Raw genomic sequence first — 23482 nt, forward strand, 5'->3', positions numbered from 1 at the left:
GTACACAATAAAGTCATAAAACGATTCTATCATTTAACCTAGGAACACAACTTTTTGAAATTTATCCAAGGAAAGAGCTTAAAGAAAAAAAGAAAGTTATATGTCATATAGCTAAAAAGCTGAAAATAGTCTGAATTCCCAGTTTTTTAGAACGGTCCAGACTAGGCTGGGCACAGTGGCTCACGCCTGTAATCCCAGCACTTTGGGAGGCCGAGGCGGGCGGATCACGAGGTCAGGAGATCGAGACCATCCTGGCTAACATGGTGAAACCCTGTCTCTACTACAAATACAAAAAATTAGGTGGGCATGGTGGCAGGCGCCTGTAGTCCCACCTACTCAGGAGGCTGAGGCAGGAGAATGGCGTGAACCCGGGAGGCGGAGCTTGCAGTGAGCCGAGATCACACCACTGCGCTCCAGCCTGGACAACAGAGCGAGTCTCCGTCTCAAAAAAAGAAAGGTCCAGACTATTACAATGGAATGGCATATTACCACCAGAATAATTATGTCCAAGGATCATTACATTGACCTTTGAGATAATGAACATGGGCAGTTTGGGAATTATGGAAAGTAATAAGGGGAAGAGATAAAACCGATTCTCACTGTTATACCTGAGGCTCACAGTTCCAGTACCAAAGCCAACACTAGTATTTCCCAATACTAGAATTGGGAAATACTAGGATGTGACTGGATCTCAAAATGAAGGAAGAGGGTTCCATTTTAATCAAGGAGACCTCTCCCTCTTTTTTAAAAAATAGTTTGTTGTTTGGTAATGGTACGACATTGTTTCACTGAGAAAGACTTGGCTAAGAGGGAGTGACTGACCAGGCATCTTTCTTTCTAGCAGCTCCACGGTATGAATGTGCTCCAGTGAAACCTTTTTTCTGCAGGATCCGGTAAGTATAGTGGCTCGTGGAAGCCAGAAACAGTGGATTATGCTCTGAGTTTATTTTGCAGTTAGTTTGATTCTTATGTATTCAGCTCACTTCTGTTACAAGATACAAAAAATAAGACTTGTTTCTTGCCACAAGGAGTTCATTTTTGATTGAGAAGAGACATGCTCATGAGAAAACTAGATAAATAATGCAATAGGAGACCGGGCACAGTGGCTCACACCTGTAATCCCAGCCCTTTGGGAGGCAGAGGTGGGCGGATTACAAGGTCAAGAGGTCGTGACCATCCCTGGCTAACATGGTGAAACGGAGTCTCTACTAAAAATACAAAAATTAGCCAGGCGTGGTGGTGCACGCCTGTAGTCCCAGCTACTTGGGAGGCTGAGGCAGGATAATCACTTGAACCTGGGAGGTGGAGGTTGCAGTGAGCTGAGATGGCATCATTGCACTCCAGCCTGGTGACAGAGTGAGACTCTGTCTCAAAAAAAAAAAAATAATAATAATAATAATAATGCAATAGGAAAAAAGTCTAGGAAAATCTTAACTCTGGGAGCATACGTGTAAGAGTCACTAGATGTGAAGTACACTAAAATGACCGTTGTTTTGGGCTCTTTTTTGTTTGCTTTTTGTTTTTCAGTCACATTTAAAATTAATTTTTGAAATTTTTAATAGCTTTAAAGAAAGCAAGAGATTTATATTTGTGAGAAGGATTTAAAAGATCTAGAGACAGTGAACCAGAAGAAAATAGATGAAACTTTTAACAGTGGTTGATTGCTAGTGGGAATTACTACTGAATTTTTTTATCTTTTAAATTTGCTGCAATATATTATTAGTGTTCCCTTTATGTTACATACATAATATATGTAATACATATATATATTCTGTTACATATTATGTATATAAGATGACAATAACATATTATGTTCTTTCATAATAAAAAGAGCAAGTATTTTAAAAGGACATTGTGATTGCCGGTTTTAGTATTGAAGTTACTAAATGCTCTAGATGTTTAGAGAGAAGAAAAACCCTCATGGTGAAATAGTCTAATATTTCAATACTCCATGGAATTGGAAGACTTGAACTCATAGGATCTGGATACTTGGGAGGGACGGCCTGAGGAAGGGCGCAGCAGTGAGAGGAGCTGTGTTGTTCCAATGGGTCATTCACAAGTGAGTTGTATGAAGATCTTAGAACAGTTCCTGCCTCCTAATAAGTGCCATGTGTGTTTCCGATGTTAATAAATATTTTGGGGTGCTTTCTCTGAGCCAGGCACTTTGTCAGTGCTGGGATCCAGAGTTCTTGCCTCATGTACCTTAAATTCTGTGAGGAGGAGACCAATAATAAACACATATTCAAATGCCTATGTGTTGGCTCGTGATAAGTTGTGTGTAGACAGCAAAGCAAAGAGCGGGAGTTCTGGGAAGTGGGAGATTGCTGTTGTATTAAGGGTGATCCAGGAACTCTTAGGAAGCCTAATTGGAAACAGCGACCAGAAGGAGGACAGAGGGTGAGCCACACCAGTATCTGAGTTGTGGCAAGTGTCTGAGAAAGTGTGTTCCAGGCAAAGGGAGCAGCAGGCACAGAGGCCCTTGGGGTGGGCCATGCCTGGCCTGTGGGAGGAGTGACATGGAGCTGCTGTGGCCAGAGTGGTGGAAGGAGCGAGGATGGAAGAAGACAGGGAAGCACGGGCCACAGCACAGGGAGCTGTGACTTCTGCACGAAGTGTTTTATTTCAGTTTATCCCTTAATTATTTTCAAAATGTTTTTCTTTGGGAATTTTCAAACATAACACAAAAGAAGAAAAGATAATGTAATAAACTGCTACGGTCTCATCACCCAGCTTTTTAAGAATTTGAAACCTGGCCAGTCTGGTGTCATCTCTGCCAGCACCAATTCCTTAACCCCCTCTTCCCAAGTTACCAGGCAGTGTAGCTCAGATCTCGTCTGATTTCCTCCGTCAATATTTCAGAGTGTCATTCTAAGAGAGAAAGTTCTCATTCATGTTTTAGGGCTCAAAATGGTCGCATCTTAGGCCAGTAGGAATCCCTTTGGGTTGGCCCCTGTACCCTTGTGAGAGTGCCCCATGGTCTTTGACAGCTTCCATTGTTTTAAGCATGAGATGCCCTAGACTCATTTTAGACATTCCTTAACCCAGACGTGGCCTCAGTCATTTCTCTAAGGATCCTGGTTCCTTGTGGTGGGAAATGGCATCCATGTTTGGAGGCCCAATCTGGGTGATAGGGATGGTTGCTGCTACGGGTTGTCATTTCTTCTAGGAATTTTCAGTGAACGGAGGTAGGAAGCATTCATTTCAGTTTCCTTTTTTTTTTTTTTTTTTTTTTTTTTTTTTGGTGACAGGATCTCACTGTGTCCCCCCAAGCTGGAATGCAGTGGCACAATCTCTGTTCACTGCAACCTCTGCCTCCTGGGTTCCGACGATTCTCCTACCTCAGCCTCCCGAGTAGCTGGGACTACAGGCATGCACCACCACAGCTAATTTTTGTATTTATTGTAGAGACAGGGTTTCTCCATGTTGGCCAGGCTGGTCTTGAACTCCTGACCTCAAGTGATCCAACCTCCTTGACCTCCCAAAGTGTTGGGATTACAGGCGTGAGCCACCGTGCCTGGCCCAGAAACAGTTTCCATTATGAAAGGCTGGTGTTGGCTGTAGTGTTGAAGAGACTTTGGAGGGGGAAGAGAGGAGGCAGGGAGGGGAGTTGGAGGCTGTTACAGAGGTACAGGGTATAGGCCAGCATGCCGGGGGAGGTAGAAATAGTTGTATATTCTGGATATTTTTTACATTTGATCTTAGCCAAAAGGCTGAGAAGAGATATTCTGGATATTTTTTAAGAGCTAATTACCAGAATTTTATTAATGGGTTATATTTGGAGTGAGTGTGAAATAAGAGTCAAGGATAACACCAGGAGTTTTGGGCTGGAGTTACCATTTATTGAGGCAGACGAAATTCTAGGAAAAGCAACTTCCTCAGGGAGGAGGGAAAGAATGTGGTGCTTAGTTTTAGATAAGCTAAGTTTGAGATTCCTGTTGAATATCTAAGTTGAGACTCTGAGAGTCTGGAGTTAAGGAAAACTTCCAGGCTAGAGGTAGATATTTGGGTCATCAGCATGTAAATGGCATTTAAAACCCTTGGGCTGGATGAACCTGAAAAATGCATTCGCGGATGTGGAGGGAAGCCGGAAGGTGTGAGCATGGATGTGGGTCAGCAGCACCGGGACACAGCTCACTTCCCGATGATTCTCTTTTCTTAGTGAAATGGGAAGCAAGGTCATCAGTTGAGGGTGCAGAGTGGAAGAAGATTCTGGAGTGTGTGGGAGAAGAGAAAGAGCAAGGTGGGGCCGAGCGCGGTGGCTCACACCTGTAATCTCAGCACTTTGGGAGGCCGAGGCAGGCGGATCACCTGAGGTCAGGAGTTTGAGACCAGCCTGATCAACATGTTGAAACCCCATCTCTACTAAAAATACAAAAATCACCTGGGCGTGGTGGCGCCCACCTGTAATCCCAGCTACTCAGGAGGCTGGGTACTCCTGGGTAGGAGGTGGGGGTTGCAGTGAGCCGAGATTGTGCCGTTGCATTCCAGCCTGGGCGATAGAGCAAGACTCTTGTCTTTAAAAAAAAAAAAAAAAAGTGAGGGGGAAGTAGGAACAGACTAGAGAATCTCTGGCAGCACTAAAGACCCCCTTAGGATTGGCAGTCACACCTTTACGTGCTGGCAAGAGAGTAAACAGGTGATTGGTAAAAATTGGGGAGTGTGAATTCAGTCTTGGGCTTTTTGACTTCTAGGTGAAGTGGCATCTCCCAGTAGAAGCGTCTGCTGGGCAGCTGTGATCTTTGAGGTGATCAGTCAGAGCCGCCCCTGCCGAGAGGTTCTTTGTGAGGAGTGGAAAGGAGCGCGCCCTCTGGGCCAGGGACAGGGCTTGCTGAGCTTGGTTTTAGCCTCAACTTTTTCTTTCCTTCTCAGCCAAATGCCTTTATGGATGGAGCGCCTGACCTCATGCAAGGGCCCTCATCACTGAAGCTGGAGACAAAATTGGTTCTTAGAGAGTGTAGAAAGGGACGACTGAGAACTAGCCCCAGGGCATGATTGCAGGGGACCCTGTTTTCTCTCTTGTGACACCTGATGTAGATATGTGAGATGAGACGATTATGCTTGTCCCTCTTCATAGCAGAAGGGGAAAAGTCAAACTGGGAATTCAGTGCGTAGAGGCTAGGAGAAAAGTCATGAAACCACTAATTCTGTTTTTACACTCACAGTAATCTAAGCCAGCTCTTTACACAACCTCTTACTTGTTGAATAATATAGAAAATTTAAGCTACCATATTCTTTCTTTTGAAAACAAACATGTTTAAACATTTTAGATGTCGGTATGTCTCTCTTGGAAATTACCAATAAAACGTTTCTCCCAGCCTTGTTTTGCCATGGGCCAGTAGCGTGCATCAGGACCAGCACTAATATCTTTAATCTCCTCAGTGGAGGTGAAGACAGAAAGCAAGAGAAGCGTCACTCCCCATTCCGGATCATCCCCTATCTGATTTATGTACATCGCCCTGGCCAGCCAGAATCGGAATCGGAACCTTGCTGTCTCACTGTGGTTGAAAAGATTCACTCTGGTTATGAAGGTAAATCAGTAGATAAGATGCAGAGATGTCAGCAATCAGATAGGAACATGGGAAAGTCCGTTTACGTCAGTCATAGAACAACAAAAGAGCTCTTGGGTCTCCAGTTTGACCCTTAACCTCTTCAGGCGTTTGAAGCTGGTTTTCATTGATGTGTCTGTTTACTGACTTTTGGCTTCTTGTATGTCATTGCCTTCATGGTCAGCATGGCTGAACAAATGGTCTCAGCACAGGATTTGGTGACAGATACAGTCTTCTAGTCCTCCCTCTGCTGGTGACCTTTTGCTTGTGCAGTGTGGCCTTTTGCTTGTGTTGTGTGAAATAAGAGTGCTGAAATTGTTTCCCAGAGAGGCTACAAGAGTGATTTTGTTTTTGAAGTGTTTTGAAACTCCCTGAGTAAAACGTATATTTTATCTTTTACGAGCAGAACTATATTTTTAAATGAATATATCATGCATATATCAATACATAGGCAGTTTCCATGTATTACTGAAAAGTCAGTTCAGATGTAAAATGACATATGCTTTCCTACAAATTACCATCCTATGTAACAGTCATACAATAAAAACCACAGGGCTTATGAGAAAAATGGGTTTAGGAGCACAAAACTCAAAAAGTTGCATATTAAAAATAAGACAAATGGAACAAAAATGATAATCATTTCATACCTGTTAAATGATTAGGAAATATACAAACACTACAATAAATAGGGGTCATAGCACAGGATGGACTGAGGTAGCAGGTAGATGTTTGAGGTGTGTATGCATGTTTTTGTGTATTCTTTTTTTGTTGTTGTTTTGCTTTGTTTTGAGACAGGGTTTTGCTCTGTCACTCAGGCTGGAGTGCAGTGTATGATCATGGTTCATTGCAGCCTCAGACTCCCGGGCTTAAGTGATCCTCCCGCCCCAGCCTCCAGGGTAGTTAGGACCACAGGCACGCACCATCACGCCCAACTAATCTTATTTATTTTTGTACAGACAGGGTCACACTATGTTGCCCAGGCTGGTCTCGAACTCCTGGGCTCTAGTGATCCTCCTGCCTTGGCCTCCTAAAGTGCTGGGATTATAGATGTCAACCATCACACTTGTTTTTGTGTTATTTGTAAGTGGTTCCTTTCAACTGGATGCTGTTTTCTGCATTCACTTAAGGTTTCTTGAAAATAAAATAGTGCACAAGCAAATGAGATATTAGCACTTGCTCAGATTGTTCCCTAATATATCAATCACTTTTTTTTTTTTTTTTTTGAGACGGAGTCTTGCTCTGTCACCCAGGCTGGAGTGCAGTGGCCGGATCTCAGCTCACTGCAAGCTCCGCCTCCCGGGTTCACGCCATTCTCCTGCCTCAGCCTCCCGAGTAGCTGGGACTACAGGCGCCCGCCACCTCGCCCGTCTATTTTTTTGTATTTTTTAGTAGAGACAGGGTTTCACCGTGTTAGCCGGGATCGTCTCTCGATCTCCTGACCTCGTGATCCGCCCATCTCGGCCTCCCAAAGTGCTGGGATTACAGGCTTGAGCCACCGCGCCCGGCCTATTTTTTTTTTTTTTTCTTGAGTCTTGCTCTGTTCCTCAGGCTGGAGTGCAGTGGCGCGATCTCGGTTCACTGCAACCTCTGCCTCCCAGGTTCAAGCAATTTTCATGCTTCAGCCTCCCGAGTAGCTGGGATTACAGGCGCCCACCACCACACCCTGCTAATTTTTGTATTTTTAGTAGAGGCAGGGTTTTACCATGTTGGCCAGGCTGCTCTCAAATTCCTGACCTCAAGTAATCGGCCTGCCTCGGCTTCCCAAAGTGCTGGGATTACAGGCGTGAGCCACCAAGCCTGGCCCCACTTCATTATTAAAGCAAGCATTAGACTAGAACTGACCATACCAATTTTATTACACTAAGAATATCCATATGGTACTAAATAACATTTGTAGTATTTTTGTTTGTTTAGTTATATGCAGCTACTAAATCTGATTAAACTTTTTAGTCACTCCAGTTTTAACCATTAAATTATTCGTGATGAGCCAGGTGTGGTGGCAGGTGCCTGTAATCCCAGCTACTTGGGAGGCTGAGTCATGAGAATCACTTGAACCTGGGAGGCGGAGGTTGCAAGGAGCCGAGATCGTGCCACTGTATTCCAACCTGGGGGACAGAGTGAGACTGCCTCCAAAAAAAAAAAGAGAAAACTATTTAATGTGCACATTCTTTCTCTCTGTGTTTAAAATTGACTTTAATAGGCTTCACATTTTTACCTAATTAAAATGTAGTTAGTGATGAAATTATTATTTAACTGTAGCTTTGGCTGCTTGAAGGCCAGGCCCCTAAATGAGATTTCTACCATTTCATATAGATTTTGTTCTCTTTTTAATATGTTAAGTGGTTAGTTAAGTGGATGATTAATCAGATATTTGCCTTTAAATGGGTCTTTGGTTTTTTTCCATAGCTCCTCGAATCCCAGTGAATAAAAGAATCTTTACCACAACACACACCCCAGGGTGTGTTTTTCTTGAAGTAGATGAAAGGTAAGCACTTCTTTAAGCCTAAAATAAATTTGTTTCTGAAAATAAATACAAATGTGAAGAAGTTTATGTTTGCATGTTTATACATTATATAACTGAAATCTGTCCATTTGCCTATTTGATCTTTGTTAAATGGAAATATATGTTGTCTAAATTTTTAATATAAATATCTTGCATATTAGAAAGTGATTACAAGTTTCATTTGATTTCTCAACAGTATGCTTTAACTAGGCCAAGAATTATTTCATTTTACAGAGAAGACAATGAACCCAGGGGCCAGTTTGCTGAGAACAGATGTATAGTATCTGCGCTCAAACTGGGACCAAGACTCTGGTCTTTTAGCACCTATTCTGGTGTTATTTCCACTTGCCAAGTGCTTCTCAAAACAGTTTATGATGAAATTTTAGTTAGTCTGAAGTAGAGGCGAAGGTGGGGAGAACAGATTATTTTTTATAAAGAATTGTTCTTTATTTTGAACTTCTGAACTTCTGTCCTTCCTACTTTTGGGGGATGTTGAAATAGTCTTTGTTATTTAAAGGATAGTGATAGTAGGTAGTTGTTACTGCTTGTTGCTGTTTTTTAATATCTTTATTTGGAAAAAGTAAATATCAGTATCACTACCCCAGTATCCCACAATTTTTCCCCATATTTATTTTTAAATTTTACTTATGAAATTCAAAAATCTGGAAACCAACACACCACACCACACATAACTGTAAAGCAAAAATGTCAAAAACATTTTTTGATAATTTATTAAAAAAATTTAACATCTGAAAATGAGTGTATTTGATAGTATTTGCCTTGAAACCAAATAGTAATGTGTGAAATACTTAATCTGTATAAAGTAAGAAAATTCAGCTAAATATAATTTTAAAAATAGCTTAAATCTCTTGTATTAGAAAATATTTGTGGGTTTCTACACATAGAAAATATTTATGGAATCCAGTTTTTTCTGAGGCACCCTTAGTCTTACCATGGTAAGTTTCCCATGAACCTTTATCCTGAAACTGTTTCTGTGTACTAGCTGTCTGTCTATCTGATATTACCTTTTGGGTGACATTTTTTTTTGTTGTGTTTTGTTTTGTATTTGAGATGGAGTCTCGCTCTGTTGCCCAGGCTAGAGTGCAGTGGCGCGATCTTGGCTCACTGCAACCTCCACCTCCCTGGTTCAAGCAATTCCCCTGCCTCAGCCTCCCAAGTAGCTGGGATTACAGGCACACGCCACCACACCCAGCTAATTTTTTTATATTTTCAGTAGAGATGGGGTTTCACCATGTTGGCCAGACTGGTCTCGAACTCCTGACCTCAGGCAGTCTGCCCCCTCAGCCTCCCAAAGTGCTGGGATTTACAGGCGTGAGCCACCGCACTGGCCTAGGTGACATTGTTTTTATGTAATCTTAATTATGCTGTATGAATTAGCAACCTGCATTATTCATTTAACATCATCAGCATCTTTCTACATTACAATGTGCTTTTTGTAGACTTTTTAAATGGCAACATAAACACAACTATGGAGGGCGTCAGAGTCCTCTAAGGAACTTGCTAAAAATACAGGTGCCTGGTCTTACTTCCAGAGATTCTGATTTAGTAAGCTTACAGCGAGCCTGTGGATCTGTATTTTAGCAAGTTCCCTAGATGATTTTGATGCAACGTGTCAGATAACCAGCGTGTTAGATGATACAACCGTTTCCCCCAGGATGTGCACTTGGGTTCTTTGTTGTTTTTATAAATGCTAAGATAAACAGCTTTACATAAAATTGTCTCACATTTAGAATGAAATACAGAAGTGTTTTTAAAAACATATAAATTGTAAGAATTACCTGATGAGTATAACGTGCCACCTGTGTTGTGTATCTGTATCCCAGAGCAGTGCCTTTGCTGGGTTACCTACCTCAGGACCTGATCGGAACATCGATCCTAAGCTACCTGCACCCTGAAGATCGTTCTCTGATGGTTGCCATACACCAAAAAGGTCAGGACCTACTCCTTTATAGGAGGAAATGTTCTTCTCTCATTGATTTGTTCTAATTTTTCTTTTCATCTCATTAGAGCGCAACCTTTAACCAGATAGGCATTATATTGAAGCTGCTAAAGCAATTGTTTTCTATTTAGAGATACTAAAACAGTCCAGGTGCAGTGGCTCACATCTATAATCTAAGCATTTTGGGAGGCTGAGGTGGGCGGATCGCCTGAGGCCAGGAGTTGGAGACCAGCCTGGCTAACATGATGAAACCCATCTCTACTGAAAGTACAAAAATTAGCCAGACATGGTGGTGCACGCCTGTAATCTCAGCTACTCAGGAGACTGAGTGAGGCACAAGAACTGCTTGAACCTGGGAGGTGGAGGTTGCAGTGAGCCAATATTGTGCCACTGCACTCCAGCCTGGGCAACAGGGCGAGACTCAATCTCAAAAAAAAAAAAACACTAAAACATGTACAAATAAATGGCTTAAAAAGGACATTTATAATTAGTATCTATGTTACATAAATCCTATTTTTGTCTTATTATTTTATACAGTCTTGAAGTATGCAGGGCATCCTCCCTTTGAACATTCTCCCATTCGATTTTGTACTCAAAATGGAGACTACATCATACTGGATTCCAGCTGGTCCAGCTTTGTGAATCCCTGGAGCCGGAAGGTTTCTTTCATCATTGGTCGGCATAAAGTTCGAACGTAAGCCAGTCAGTTTTCATATTTTCTAAAACATCTCCTGTATCAAATAATATTCCTTAGCTTATTGACTGCTCTCTGACTTAGTTGACACATGAACTAAATAAAGCACAGATTTTTTTTTTCGGTGCTTTGGGAAGATAGTTTGACAATATGTACCATGAGCCTTAAAGTAGCTTAAATGTCCATCATTAAGTAAAATCTGGAATATTTGCCTGATGTATTATTATATTGGTCAATGAAAATTTTTGCAGAGATCACATAACATGGAAAAATATTTGACACATTAAATATAAAAATCAGCATACAAAATTACACCTATGATTATAATTATGTTTGACTATCAAATAAGGAAAAGAGGATTGAAAGGAAATAAAATATGAATTTTGGTTATGTGTAGGTACTAGGACCTATAGGTGTTTTTTTCTTTTTTTTTTTTTTCTCTCTATTTTAAATATCTCTTTAGTGAGCATGTAAAACTTTTTATAGCAGCCTTCTGCCATCAAATTCCACTTATTCGTGTCTTTTTTTTTTTTTTTTTTTTTGAGACAAGTTCTCCCTCTGTTGCCCAGGCTGGAATGCAGTGATGCAGGCACAGCTCACTGCAGCCTCAACCTCCCCTGGCTCAGGTGATCCTCCCACTTCAGCCTCCCAAGTAGCTGGGCCCACAGGTGCCTGTCAACACATTCAGCTAATTCTTGTATTTTTTGTAGAGATGGGGTTTTGCCATGTTGTCCAGGCTGGTCGCAAACTCCTGCACTCGAGCATCCTCCTGCCTCCCAAAGTGCTGGGAGTTTGAAGGTGTGAGGCACTGCGCTTGGCCTGTGTCCGTTTTTTAATATTTCTTTTTCTGGCAGCACAGCTGACACCAGCTTGTTTGCTTGCTGTTGCATGTCCACGTAACAGCATCATGTGGAATGGAATGAGACCAACCCGGCCCACTACTTCTTGTAGGCTACAGTACCCCTAGGCCCTTGAATCTTCAGTCCTTTTTTTTTTTTTTTTTTTTTTTTTTTTTTTTAAATGAGATAGGGTCTCACTCTTTCACCCAGGCTGGAGTACAGTGGCGCGATCGCAGCTCACTGCAACTTCCGCCTCCTAGGTTCAAACGATTCTGCTGCCCCAGCCTCTCCAGTAGCTAGGATTACAGGCGCACGCCTGGCTCATTTTTTGTATTTTTAATAGAGACTGGGTTTCACCATGTTGGCCAGGCTGCTCTTGAACTCCTGACCTCAAATGATCCTCCCGCCTTGGCCTCCCAAAGTGCTGGGCTTACAGGTGTGAGCCATCATGCCCAACGCTTTGGTCCATTTTTAATTGAACTCTAGGCCTTTTGACCTGGCTCTAGGTTTCCCTTTGATGTCTATTTTTTTTAAGCATGGAATTTTACTTGACTCCAGTATCATGCTGAGATCGAGAAGTTATGTTTTTTGGTATCTTGTTATACAGCATTGTCTACATGAACATGAAACTGAGAACCAGTAAGACGTATTTGAATCACCTGTTAATATTACAGTAGAGATGATGTGCAGAGCCATGGTGAGAAGAGATCTCAAGGTTGCTGTTACCTCTTTCTACTCCAGGGTTTGGCCTCTCTGCAGAGCACGTCTAGAACTTAATGGAAGAAATGAGCTCCTGGCCGCCCTAACTCATGAGACTGATTTGTGCTAGAAAACAAATTTGATTATTAAGAAATACAGCTGCCAAGTAAAACCATTTGTATTTCTCAGAAAGGACTTTGTCCCTTCTCCCAGCCTCCCCGCCCCAAGTACGGAAACCTATTGGGAAATGAACATGAAATCCGATGGTTGCTTGGCATGAATGCAGGAAACCACAGCCAGTAAGATGCCTTCATGAGGCTTCCATCTGGGGCTCGTTGATGGTCTGTGTTCCCCGGCCCCAGTCAGAGTTAAAGATACAGCCTAGATTTCTGAAGCTCTCTTTTCAGTTCTTTGATGAAATACATGTGAAATTACCCAACATATAGTGAATATTCAGAATGTTTTCAGTATTTTTAAAAATTGCACCAGTATTTACATCTTAACAACAAAGATTATGTGAGGGAAAGGATTTAAGGTCTAGTAGGTATTCATCTTGCTCATAAAATAATAATTATTCATTATATTTATAAAGTATAAAGCTCTGTGTAAGACAGTGTACCAGGCCTTGAGAATGTGATGGTAATCAAAACGTTCTCTTTACCATCAGGAAACCCACACTGTAATGGGAGAGACAGTAAATAAAAATGGCACTGTCATATATAACTAGAGTTTGGTAAGTGTGACAGTTGAAATGGGAAGGGGGTTGCGAGACTGTTTAGCAAGGGACCCTGCGCATCTCTCTCAGTCCTTACCAGCAGCACTGCATGCAGGCAGGTCAGGTGGCCTCAGCTCTCATTTTACAGGTAAAATCCATACTGTGTGAACTAGAGTAACCTTCCCAGGGATCACTTGGGGAGGAGCGAAAGTGGAGACTGCAGCCAAGTTTTCTCTCTTACTCCTACTTCACTTCACATACACAGCAACATAATACTTCATGGCATTTTTGTTGCTGTTTCGTGAAGGCTGTCTCCTTATTGCCTGCAGATTAGTCAGTTTTGCATTACATAATTACTGATTTAAAATACACTTTAATGTGTCATTCTTATAATCCCAGCACTTTGAGAGGCTGAGGCAGGAGGATCCCTTGAGGCCAGGAGTTCAAGACTGGCCTGGGCAACATAGCAAGACCCCATCTCTACAAAAAATGTAAAAACAAAAATTAGCTGAGCATAGTGGTACGTGCCTGTAGTCCTCCCAGCTACTTAGGAGGCTGAGGCAAGAGGATTGCTTGAGTCCAGGTGTTCAAGGCAGTAGTGAGCCAGAATTGTACCACTGCACTCTAGGCTGGGCAATAGAGCAAAACCCTGTCTCTTAAAATATGTATATATACACAATTTAGTTTTGCAGAAATTTTCACAACTAGGAATATGTAAGTCTCATAAGGCAATCTGTATTTCCATTTCACTCAAAAAATAAATTCCAAATACCTCTGAAAGGTTTTCAAGCTCACAATGTGTTTATATTAGGAACCAAGTGTACTTTTATTCCCAGATCAATCATGTATTTGTTCCTTTAACAAATATGTAGTGGGTGCCTGCTATGGACCAGACACTGTTCTAGGTACTGAAGATCCAGGAGTGAACAAAATAGGCAAAATACCTCACCCCGTGGCACTTACCTGGCAGTGGGTTATAGGGGGAGACAGTTACATAAAATGTATAGTGTGTCAGATTGTGAAATAAGGTTATATATTCAGCTACCGCTTGCCACAGACATGGTGTACCTGACAGCATGCAGATAGATATTGATCTAGATACAGTCTAGATGCTAAGGGAGAGAAAGGAGATTGGTGCAGCTGTTCCACTGTGATGAGAATGTGCAGGGTGAGTGAATAGTCCCTACACGGGGTGATATTCCTGACTGCTTTTATGACACTGTCAGCATCCTATGATTTTCTTGATAATTTCTGCCTTTGGGAAACTGTTTCAGTTTTTAGGTAACTGAGCTGCATGTATCAGTTGAGAAACGGCAGGCTGGCATAATGAAAAAGGACAGCCCAGGCTTGGGGGTCAGACATAGGCAGATTCAAATCCTAACTGCTGCTTCTCCGTTTTGTGAACTTGGGCCAATTCCTCAGACTACCTCATCCCCTGACTTTGCATATTGGGGATAATTCCTACTTTCCGGGGTTGTTGTGAGGACTCCATGAGCTGATGGCAGCTGATTCAGTGTGCCTCACGAATGGGACTTGCTTTACCAAGGTACCCACAGGCAGTACAGTGTGGTGGCACACAGTGTGGGCTCTGGAGCCCAGACTCTGGTCCCTTCGTGAACACCTGCTTCCCCCTTACCTGCCAGGCCACCTGGAAAATGTAATTTAATCAGGTGAAGGAGAAAATACTTGTAAAGCACTTGAAAATAAGGGTTTTCAAAATGTTAGGTATTCTTGTGTGTTATAAAAACTAGTACAGGCCGGGTGCGGTGTTGGGAGGCCGAGGCGGATGGATCACTTGAGGTCAGGAGTTCCAGACCAGCCTGGCCAACATGGCGAAATCCTGTCTCTCCTAAAAATACAAAAATTAGCCAGGCATGGTGGCACGTGCCTGTAATCCCAGCTACTCGGGAGGCTGAGGCAGGAGGATCACCTGAACCTGGGAGGCAAAGATTGCAGTGAGCTAAAATTACGCCACTGCACTCCAGCCTGGGTGACAGAGCAAGACTCCGTCTCAAAAAAAAAAAAAAAAAAAAAAAAACTAGTACAGTGCCTGTCACATAGAAGGTCCCAAGTAGACATCAGTTCCTTCCCTTCTTTGTGATCCTCTCTGTTGGCATGGGTGCCATTCACTGTATTCGGGTCATAGATGCTCTAAAATTGGAGTGTGAGACAGACTGAAGGTATTGTAATAGCGACATTCTCACCACTAGGGTGGGTTGCAGAACCGTCTTAATTAGATAACTTAAGTGTTAGGTGCATTAAACGTTAAATGTTTGGCAAACTTGGGGCCTTTAAAATTCTTATAGTAAGTTACTCAGTTACTGCCAAATTTTGAAACCAGTTATTTGCGAAAGATATTTTAGTAGCTAAGGAGGTTACTTGTCACTAATTTTAGATTTGTACATATATAGCACTGAAACCATTACAGAAAGATGAGTGCTTTAGAGAAACTTAAGGGGCCTGTTAATGTCTCATTTGTCTCTTATTAGTTTCTGTACCTCCATGGGTAGAATTCTAGCCTCATATTTTCTTTTAGGAGTCAAAGAATTGTTTTGTAAAAGCATAGATCTATCTTGGAATAGTCTATTAAAAATCACTTTCGACTTCACATTTAAATTGTTTGACTCAGTCTCTCACTGGGAATTTTCTAGGAGCCCACTAAATGAGGATGTTTTTGCTACCAAAATTAAAAAGACGAACAATAATGACAAAGACGTAACAGAATTACAAGAACAAATTTACAAACTTCTCTTACAGGTAAGGTGAGATTTTTAAAAATGCAAAATTCCCGGCCGGGCGCGGTGGCTCAAGCCTGTAATCCCAGCACTTTGGGAGGCCGAGACGGGCGGATCACGAGGTCAGGAGATCAAGACCATCCTGGCTAACACGGTGAAACCCCGTCTCTACCAAAAAAGACAAAAAACTAGCCGGGCGAGGTGGCGGGCGCCTGTAGTCCCAGCTACCCGGGAGGCTGAGGCAGGAGAATGGCGGGAACCCAGGAGGCGGAGCTTGCAGTGAGCTGAGATCTGGCCACTGCACTCCAGCCTTGGCGACAGAGCGAGACTCCGTCTCAAAAAAAAAAAAAAAAAAAAAAAAAAAAAAGCAAAATTCCCGAATTGTGTTTTGTTTTAATGCTCAGTAAAGTCACTTTACAAAAATAAACTGTAAAGGGAGACAAATCTTTGCCCTCTGCATTCCAGAAATTTTTGTCTTTCTCTTTTCATTTTTAAATTAAATTTTATTCTTTGTTCCTTATTCTGTGTTACACAGAATATTTTTGTAAGAACCGATTGTAAGACAGCAAGCCAAGTGACTGAGAGAATTCTTACACTGCAGAGGCACCAGTGTGCTCAGCCTTTGGGTTTTGGCTTCAGGATTTTTTAAATAATTTCAGTTTTAAAGATGGGAGGAGAGGGATGGTAGGTCTCAGTTTCTCTCAACTATTGTAAGGCAAAAGTGGGGAAATGCGTGTGTTGAGAAGAAATACCAAAGGTGTTTTCTTTAAGAGATTCAGTGAATAAGTGGGAAATAGAACTGATGACGTCACGTAGAGTAACCGTCCTCAGTGGTTTTCAGAATGTCTCCCATAAAATCTCTAGGGTGCATGAAATACCTGCCACATTCTTGGAAAAAGTACAACATATATTTAGTTTGTTCTCTCTATTCTAAACTGGACACAGAGAACTAGAGTTTATTTTCAGGTTTAAAAAAATTAATTATACGATGGCTTTTTAACAATGTGTTTTCCTGGAAGTACCTACCTAGACTAGAACATAAGACCTTGCCCTTGAGAATTACCGAAATGACAGAGGAGTGCCTTTCGTGTCAGCGTTAAAAGTACCAACCTGCACACACCTAATTGGGGATTTCAGGAATTGTCATCTTAATTTTTAGATGATTGTAGATGAGCTCTGAGGTGGCTGCATTTAGACACCCAGCAATTCTGGACTTGTTCCTCTCTGTCCTTCTAGCCAGTTCACGTGAGTGTGTCCAGTGGCTATGGGAGCCTGGGGAGCAGCGGGTCGCAGGAGCAGCTTGTCAGCATCGCCTCCTCCAGTGAGGCCAGCGGGCACTGCGTGGAGGAGACAAAGGCAGAGCAGGTACATGGGCTTATGTCACATCCTTATACAGTCGTTGTGTTTTCTGTACTACCTCAGTTCTGCACGTGGTGACATCGTAGTATGTATTCCTGACTCGAAGACCTCATCTGATAACAGACATTTTCATCCATTTTGCTTTGGGAAAAATGTCTGTAAAAAGAAGATATCACTTTTGGAAAGTAATATTTGAATTAATTGTATGCGTTCTAAAAATTAGCATATTTTGAACGATTTATTTCGAATTTGTTGGTACCAGTATCCTGTGGCATGGTGCAGGAAACTGAATTAAAGCGATTACTGTGCTTTAGTCATTATGTCTTCAGAGAAACAGAAGCTAAGTGTATTTTGTTTATGTATCTTTAGTGGACATTTTTGTAATTTTTGAAACATATTTTATCTTTCCTTTCCCTAAGATGACCTTGCAGCAGGTCTATGCCAGTGTCAACAAAATTAAGAATCTGGGTCAGCAGCTCTACATCGAGTCAATGACCAAATCATCATTCAAGCCAGTGACGGGGACACGCACAGAACTGAATGGTGGTGGTGAGTCAGCGAATGATGGTGGTGAGTCCTCCCCAAGGATCTCCTCCTGTGGGCTATCACTCTCTACATAGATGTCATGTATGTGATTCATGAGCATAAAGTCATGACCCTGTGTTGGTGCTTTTCATATTTCTTGATTTGCCTAAATAGCAAAGTAATAGTAGTAATAATAATGGCAACAGCAAATACTATTTTGAAAGTAAATGGTATTAGAATGTGTTTGTAATAGTTGCAGTTTACTTTTACTGAAGACTTAACTTTTCTGAAAATACCAACAAATTATAGATTTTCCTCCCTGCATGAGCATCTCTTTAAACAAAAAGAGTGGATTTTAGAATGCATTTTAAATAATAAAGTATATTAAAATGAAAATCCCCTTCGTCATTTCAAACAGAAATCTTTGTGACCTGAATTCAATGAAAATCTTTGGCTCTTTTCTTGACGTGTATTTACTTTTCTCAAATATGAGGTGAGGAGCACTCCAAAAGAGCTGGATCAGTAGTAAAACTGGCATCATATTGAAAAGTTAACCTAGTTGCATTGCATGGCATAGGGAAGTTCAGTAATATAGAAATCAAATTAGATTGACATTTAAATTTAGCTAACTTTCCCTTCATTTTTCTTCCTGAATGTTAATATAATTTGGAAATTGTGATGGATCTTGGTCACTAAATGTTGTTAATCTCTATCATTGTCAAATGTAGACGTTTTACACAGTGGGGTGAAATTTCTAAGGTCAGTAATGATAACAGCTATACGTTTCAGGACTTGACATGATTTATACCACAAAAAGTCAAACTGCTGCTCCCATAGGTGACATCACTGGGAACCGTCTTAGTCTGTACTGCTGTGACAAAATACCTGAGACTGGATAATGGATAAAGAACAGAAACCTATTTCTCACAGTTTTGGAGGCTGGGAGGTCCAAGATCAGGGCACTGGCAGGTTCAGTGTCTAGTGAGGGCCAGGTCTCCGCTTCTCAGAGAATATCACTTCCTTGGGTGGGGGCAAACGCTGTGTCCTCACATGGCACAAGGGACGGAAAGGCAGGAAGAGACTTAGCTAGTTCCTTCTGGCCCTTCTGAAAGGTTGCAGATCCCATTCATGTTAACATGTGCCTGTTGACACATTCACATTGGGTTTTAAGTTCCAACATAAGAATCATGGGGACACACACATTCAAACCACAGTAGAGCCTATAGGACTCCCCAGGCAGAGCAAGTCCTGTTCTTTCATTTTTCTCTTTTCACCTCGATAGGAAGGTGAGCATTCCATTGGTTTCTTCTGCTGTTACATGTAAGGGCACAAGACAGGAATAACAGCTGCTTTTTTTATTCTTGTCCCTCAAAACCCCCACATTCCCCCTCTGCAGAAAAATTTATCTTAAATACAATTTTTACTATATAGATTATTATTCCATGTCCTAGCAGAGCTATTTCTTTTAGGAAGTTTTAAAGCTAAAATGTCTAAATGTTTTTCTCACTGTCTGGTCCTGCCAGTCCTACTCACAGCTGCCTGGGCCTAGGATCTCATGGTAGTATCAGAATTTCACATACTGACTTCTGTCCTCATCTCAGAATAGCTTCCCTTCTCACTTCACTTCCCTTCTCACTTCCTGCAATATTCAGTTTCTTATCATCTACCATGGATCTTGTAATACCATTGGTACTATTTTTTTTTTTTTGAAGGCTGTATCTTTAAGTAGACGGCAATATTCCATCGCTGATTTTTTATAAAATTGAAGCTGCGGGTAACTCCATGTGCTTACGCAGCTACTTTAGAAACTGAAATGTTCTCACTCCTTAGATTCTTATATTTGGCTCTAATAGCACACACAGGATGTGACTTTGGAGAAGAAGGAAGATCTCTTGCCATTTGGTACAGCTTTGGAGAACCAATGTTTCTGGGAGATCTTGATTTTATTAACATTTGGAGACCAACAAGTTTAAAGAGCTAAGAAACCTTAATACTCTTTACTTGAGACACATGAGGATACAACTTAAAAATGTTATAATTTAAATGTTAGAAATTGACTAGAGATATATACCAATGAAAAGGAAAATGCTTAGTTAAGCATGATCATTGTTTACATGCTTTATGGGAACTTCAGGTTTAAAATTTATATGTTTACCTTTCTTACAATATAAGAGCAAATAATGCTTTAAGGTAGAATAAGAAGGGAGATTTTAAAAGTTAATATGAGAGGGCAAGGAACAACAGGGATATGTAAAGCCCCTTCAGCTACATGTACAGAGGCCAGCTTCAAGAGATATCATTGAGGAAATCCAGGAAAAGTGAGTGTCCATGTCTAGGGTGATGGAATGCCTGAGTGGGAGAAGATGACTCGTCCGTTGAACAGTTTCAGAGTGAGGTTGCTTCCAGTTTCTACTCAGGGATGTAGAGAGCCAGAAACAGCATCACCCCAAATTTACAACAAAAATCTGGATGAAAGGCAAGTTCAGGACCTTTCTTGACAATTCAGTGCTGAGGTTACAGAGCAGCCAGCAGGCCTAAAATTTAAGGAGAGAAACATATTTGCAGGGAGAAGAAAGATGCAGCACTGGATTCCAGTGCACCGACCGCCTGAGTCAAGTAACTTGCAGAAGACAGACCCTCTCCAAGGCACAATGACAAGGAAAGACCAAAAGCTGAAAGTGGAGCAGATATTGAGAAAAAACAAAAAAAATTACCCACCGAACCAGCCACCAGCTGAGTCAAAAGGTATAACTAGAGGAATTTGAAAACTGTTGTACATGCTGTAAATCCATTACAATACTTAAACCTGGCCTAAAAATTAGATTAATTCGAACAGAGGTCTAAAAGAAGGAAAGGCATGCCCAGTCTCTGTATCCTACACAAGTTACACAGTTCTCAACAAGAAATTATGTAGCATGTGGATGGGCAAGAAGGTAAAAGAAAAAAAAAACCCTCCCAAGAAACAAAACCATCATCAGAACAAGACTTAGACTCAGATAGGACACAGAAGTTGGAACTATCTGACAGGGAACGTAAAATAATTATGAATGATGCATTAAAGGCTAGTGGACAAAGTGGGCACCATGCAGGGCCAGGTGGGTAATCACAGCATAGAGATGGGCATGAAAGAAACCCTCAAATGGAAATGTAACATCTGTAACATCAATGCCAGAGATGAGGAACACATTTAATAGCATTCAACACAGCCTGGAAAAGAATCATTATTCAAGCTGAAACAGAGAAAGAAGAATGAAGCAAACAGAATAGAGCATTCTAAGAATTTGGAGACAGCCTCAATTATACATAGGTATAATTGGAATCTCAGAAGAAATATTTGAAGAAATAGTGGTCAAGAATTTTCTACAGAGCCAAAGACCATCAAGTAAGTTAAATACAGAACAAAAACAAAACAAAACATTTGGGCATATCATATTCAAACCGATGGAAAAAAGAAAATCTTGAAAGCATTCAGAAAAAAAGATTATGTACAGAGAAACAAAGATAAGAATTATAACAGACATTTCTTCAGAAACCATGCACACTAAAAAGACAATAGAGTAACATCTTCAACCAGAAAAACTGTCAGCACAGAATTCTGTACCTAGTGAAAACGATCTTCAAGAAAATAAAGGTGATATAAAGAATTTTCTCAAACAAATATTATGGGAATTTATTTCCAGCACACTTATTCCATTAAGAAGTGCTACAGGAATTTTTTTTTTCAAGACAAAACAGGATGATGTATTTAAATGAAATTAGAGGAAAATATTACCAAATACAGACTTGTTTACCAAAAATATGTAGTTTTCAAGCTGTCTAAATACAGACATTGTCTATCCAGTCTCCACGTATCATCTCTTAATGAATTCTAATGCTGCTAATGCTTTACAATTGACCATGTAATTTTGCAAACATGAACATAAATTTTCCCTTGTCAATGATTATATTGTGTTTATAACATAAATAGAGAAATACACTGTGTTTATAACATAAATAGAGAAATGTCTCTGTGGATAGTGCTTTGAGAAAATCTAGGCACTCTGTAGATAGGTACAAATCATTTTTAAAGGGATACACACAACACACCAGATGGAATTTTACCCCTTACTCAGAATAGTTACCAAATAAATAGAACAATGCCAATCATATAATGATTGAAAAACATTTGTTGTCATATGTGAATGTTGAGAAATATTTTTGATGAAGGAATTTCTTAAGACAGAAGGAGTATGATACCAGACCAAAAACTTGGATCTACACAAAGAAGGAAAAGCACTGGAAATGGAATAAATGAAGATTTAAAAAATTCTATTTTTTAATTTTTAAAATTACTCATAAAGGTAATGGACTAAAGCAAAACCAGCAAACTGGATTTATAGCGTATATATAAGTAATCTTTGTGACAACAATACTACAGAGGTTGGGTGGAAGGTATTGGGAATATACTGTTATTAGGTCCTTAAACTGTATTATTTGGAGGTAGACACTAAGTACTTAAGAATATATATTGGAAACTTCAGGAAAACAATTTGAAAATTTTTTTAAGTATAAATAATAGGTTAATAGAGTAGGTAAAATGGAATTTAAGACACTTAACCCAAAATGGTGGCCCAAAACCAAATGGAACTGAAGCTGGGAGTGGTGCCGTGTGCCAGCTACTAAGAAGACTGAGGTGAGAGGATCACTCGAGCCCAGGAGTTCAAGTCCAGCCTGGGCAACATAGCCATACCTCATCTCTAAAAATACACTTAAATAGCAAATGGAACAAATAGAAAATAACTAGTGGCTGGTATATTTTAATCCAGCAATATCAACAATCACTAATGTATTGAATATGAATATGAATCATATTCAATTCAGTTATTCATATTCAATATAAATAATCTCAGCACGCTAATTTACAAGAAATTGTCAGATTGGATGAAAAGATCCAGCTACATACTATCTACAAGAACCCATTGTGAAAATAAACATAGGTTAAGAGCAAAAGAGTAGAAAAGATACATCATGCTAACACAAATCAAAAGAAAGTGGGAAGCTATATTATTATTACACAAAGTAAACTTCAGAATAAGGAATGTTAGCAGAGTTAGAAGGAGAGACTGTATAACAGATAAAGGAGTTGATTCCTTAAGAACATAGAAAAGTCTTACATGTTTATGCATCTAATATCAGAGCTCCAAAATACATGAAGTAAAAGCTGTAAAACTGTAAGGAGAAATAGACAAATTCACAATGATAATTGGAGACTTCAGCACATTTCTGTCTGTAATTGATAAAAGAAGTAGACAGAAAATTAGTAATGCTATAGAAGACCTGAACAACACTATCAGCAAGGTCTGCCTAATTGACATTTATGGAACACTTGACCCAACAACACAACACATATTTTTCATGCAACATTCATCAGATCAGATTATGGCCATATTACAAACCTTAAAACATTTTTAAAGAAAAATCATATACTGTTTATTCGCTAACCATAATAGATCAAACTTCGAAATCAGTAACAGAAGTATTTAGAAAATCCCTAAATGTTCAGAAATTAAGTAACTTCATACTTATAAATAATCCACAGGTCAGAGAGGAAGTTTCAAGGGAAATAAAAACATTTTGGGCCCAGTGTGGTGGCTCACGCCTGTAATTTCAGCACTTTGGGAGGCTGAGGCAGGCGGATCACAAGGTCAGGAGATTGAGACCATCCTGGCTAACATGGTGAAACCCCAACTCTACTAAAAATGCAAAAAAAAATTATTCATGTTCAACATGAATATGAATAATTAGCCAGGCATGGTGGTGGGTGCCTGTAGTCCCAGCTACTCAGGAGGCTGAGGCAGCAGAATGGTGTGAACCTGGGAGGCGGAGCTTGTAGTGAGCCAAGATTCCACCACTGCACTCCAGCCTGGG

The 23482-nt window shown here is 40.6% G+C and overlaps 1 protein-coding gene across 5 annotated transcripts in view; it reads left to right on the plus strand.

Moving 5' to 3' along the window:
- The window catches only part of PER3 (period circadian regulator 3), a 61070-nt gene that overhangs the window by 8838 nt on the left and 28750 nt on the right, over positions 1-23482 (plus strand). For all 5 annotated transcript variants that reach the window (XM_050787037.1, XM_050787049.1, XM_050787041.1 and 2 more), the window contains exons 6-13: positions 845-893; positions 5380-5528; positions 7953-8031; positions 9894-10000; positions 10547-10703; positions 15608-15713; positions 16928-17056; positions 17470-17620. In XM_050787037.1, coding sequence (XP_050642994.1) covers positions 845-893; positions 5380-5528; positions 7953-8031; positions 9894-10000; positions 10547-10703; positions 15608-15713; positions 16928-17056; positions 17470-17620 — 927 coding nt within the window. The remainder of the gene's footprint in view (positions 1-844; positions 894-5379; positions 5529-7952; positions 8032-9893; positions 10001-10546; positions 10704-15607; positions 15714-16927; positions 17057-17469; positions 17621-23482) is intronic.

Source organism: Macaca thibetana, chromosome 1 (genome assembly GCF_024542745.1).
Source record: "Macaca thibetana thibetana isolate TM-01 chromosome 1, ASM2454274v1, whole genome shotgun sequence".
NCBI classification, from domain to species: Eukaryota; Metazoa; Chordata; class Mammalia; order Primates; family Cercopithecidae; genus Macaca; species Macaca thibetana.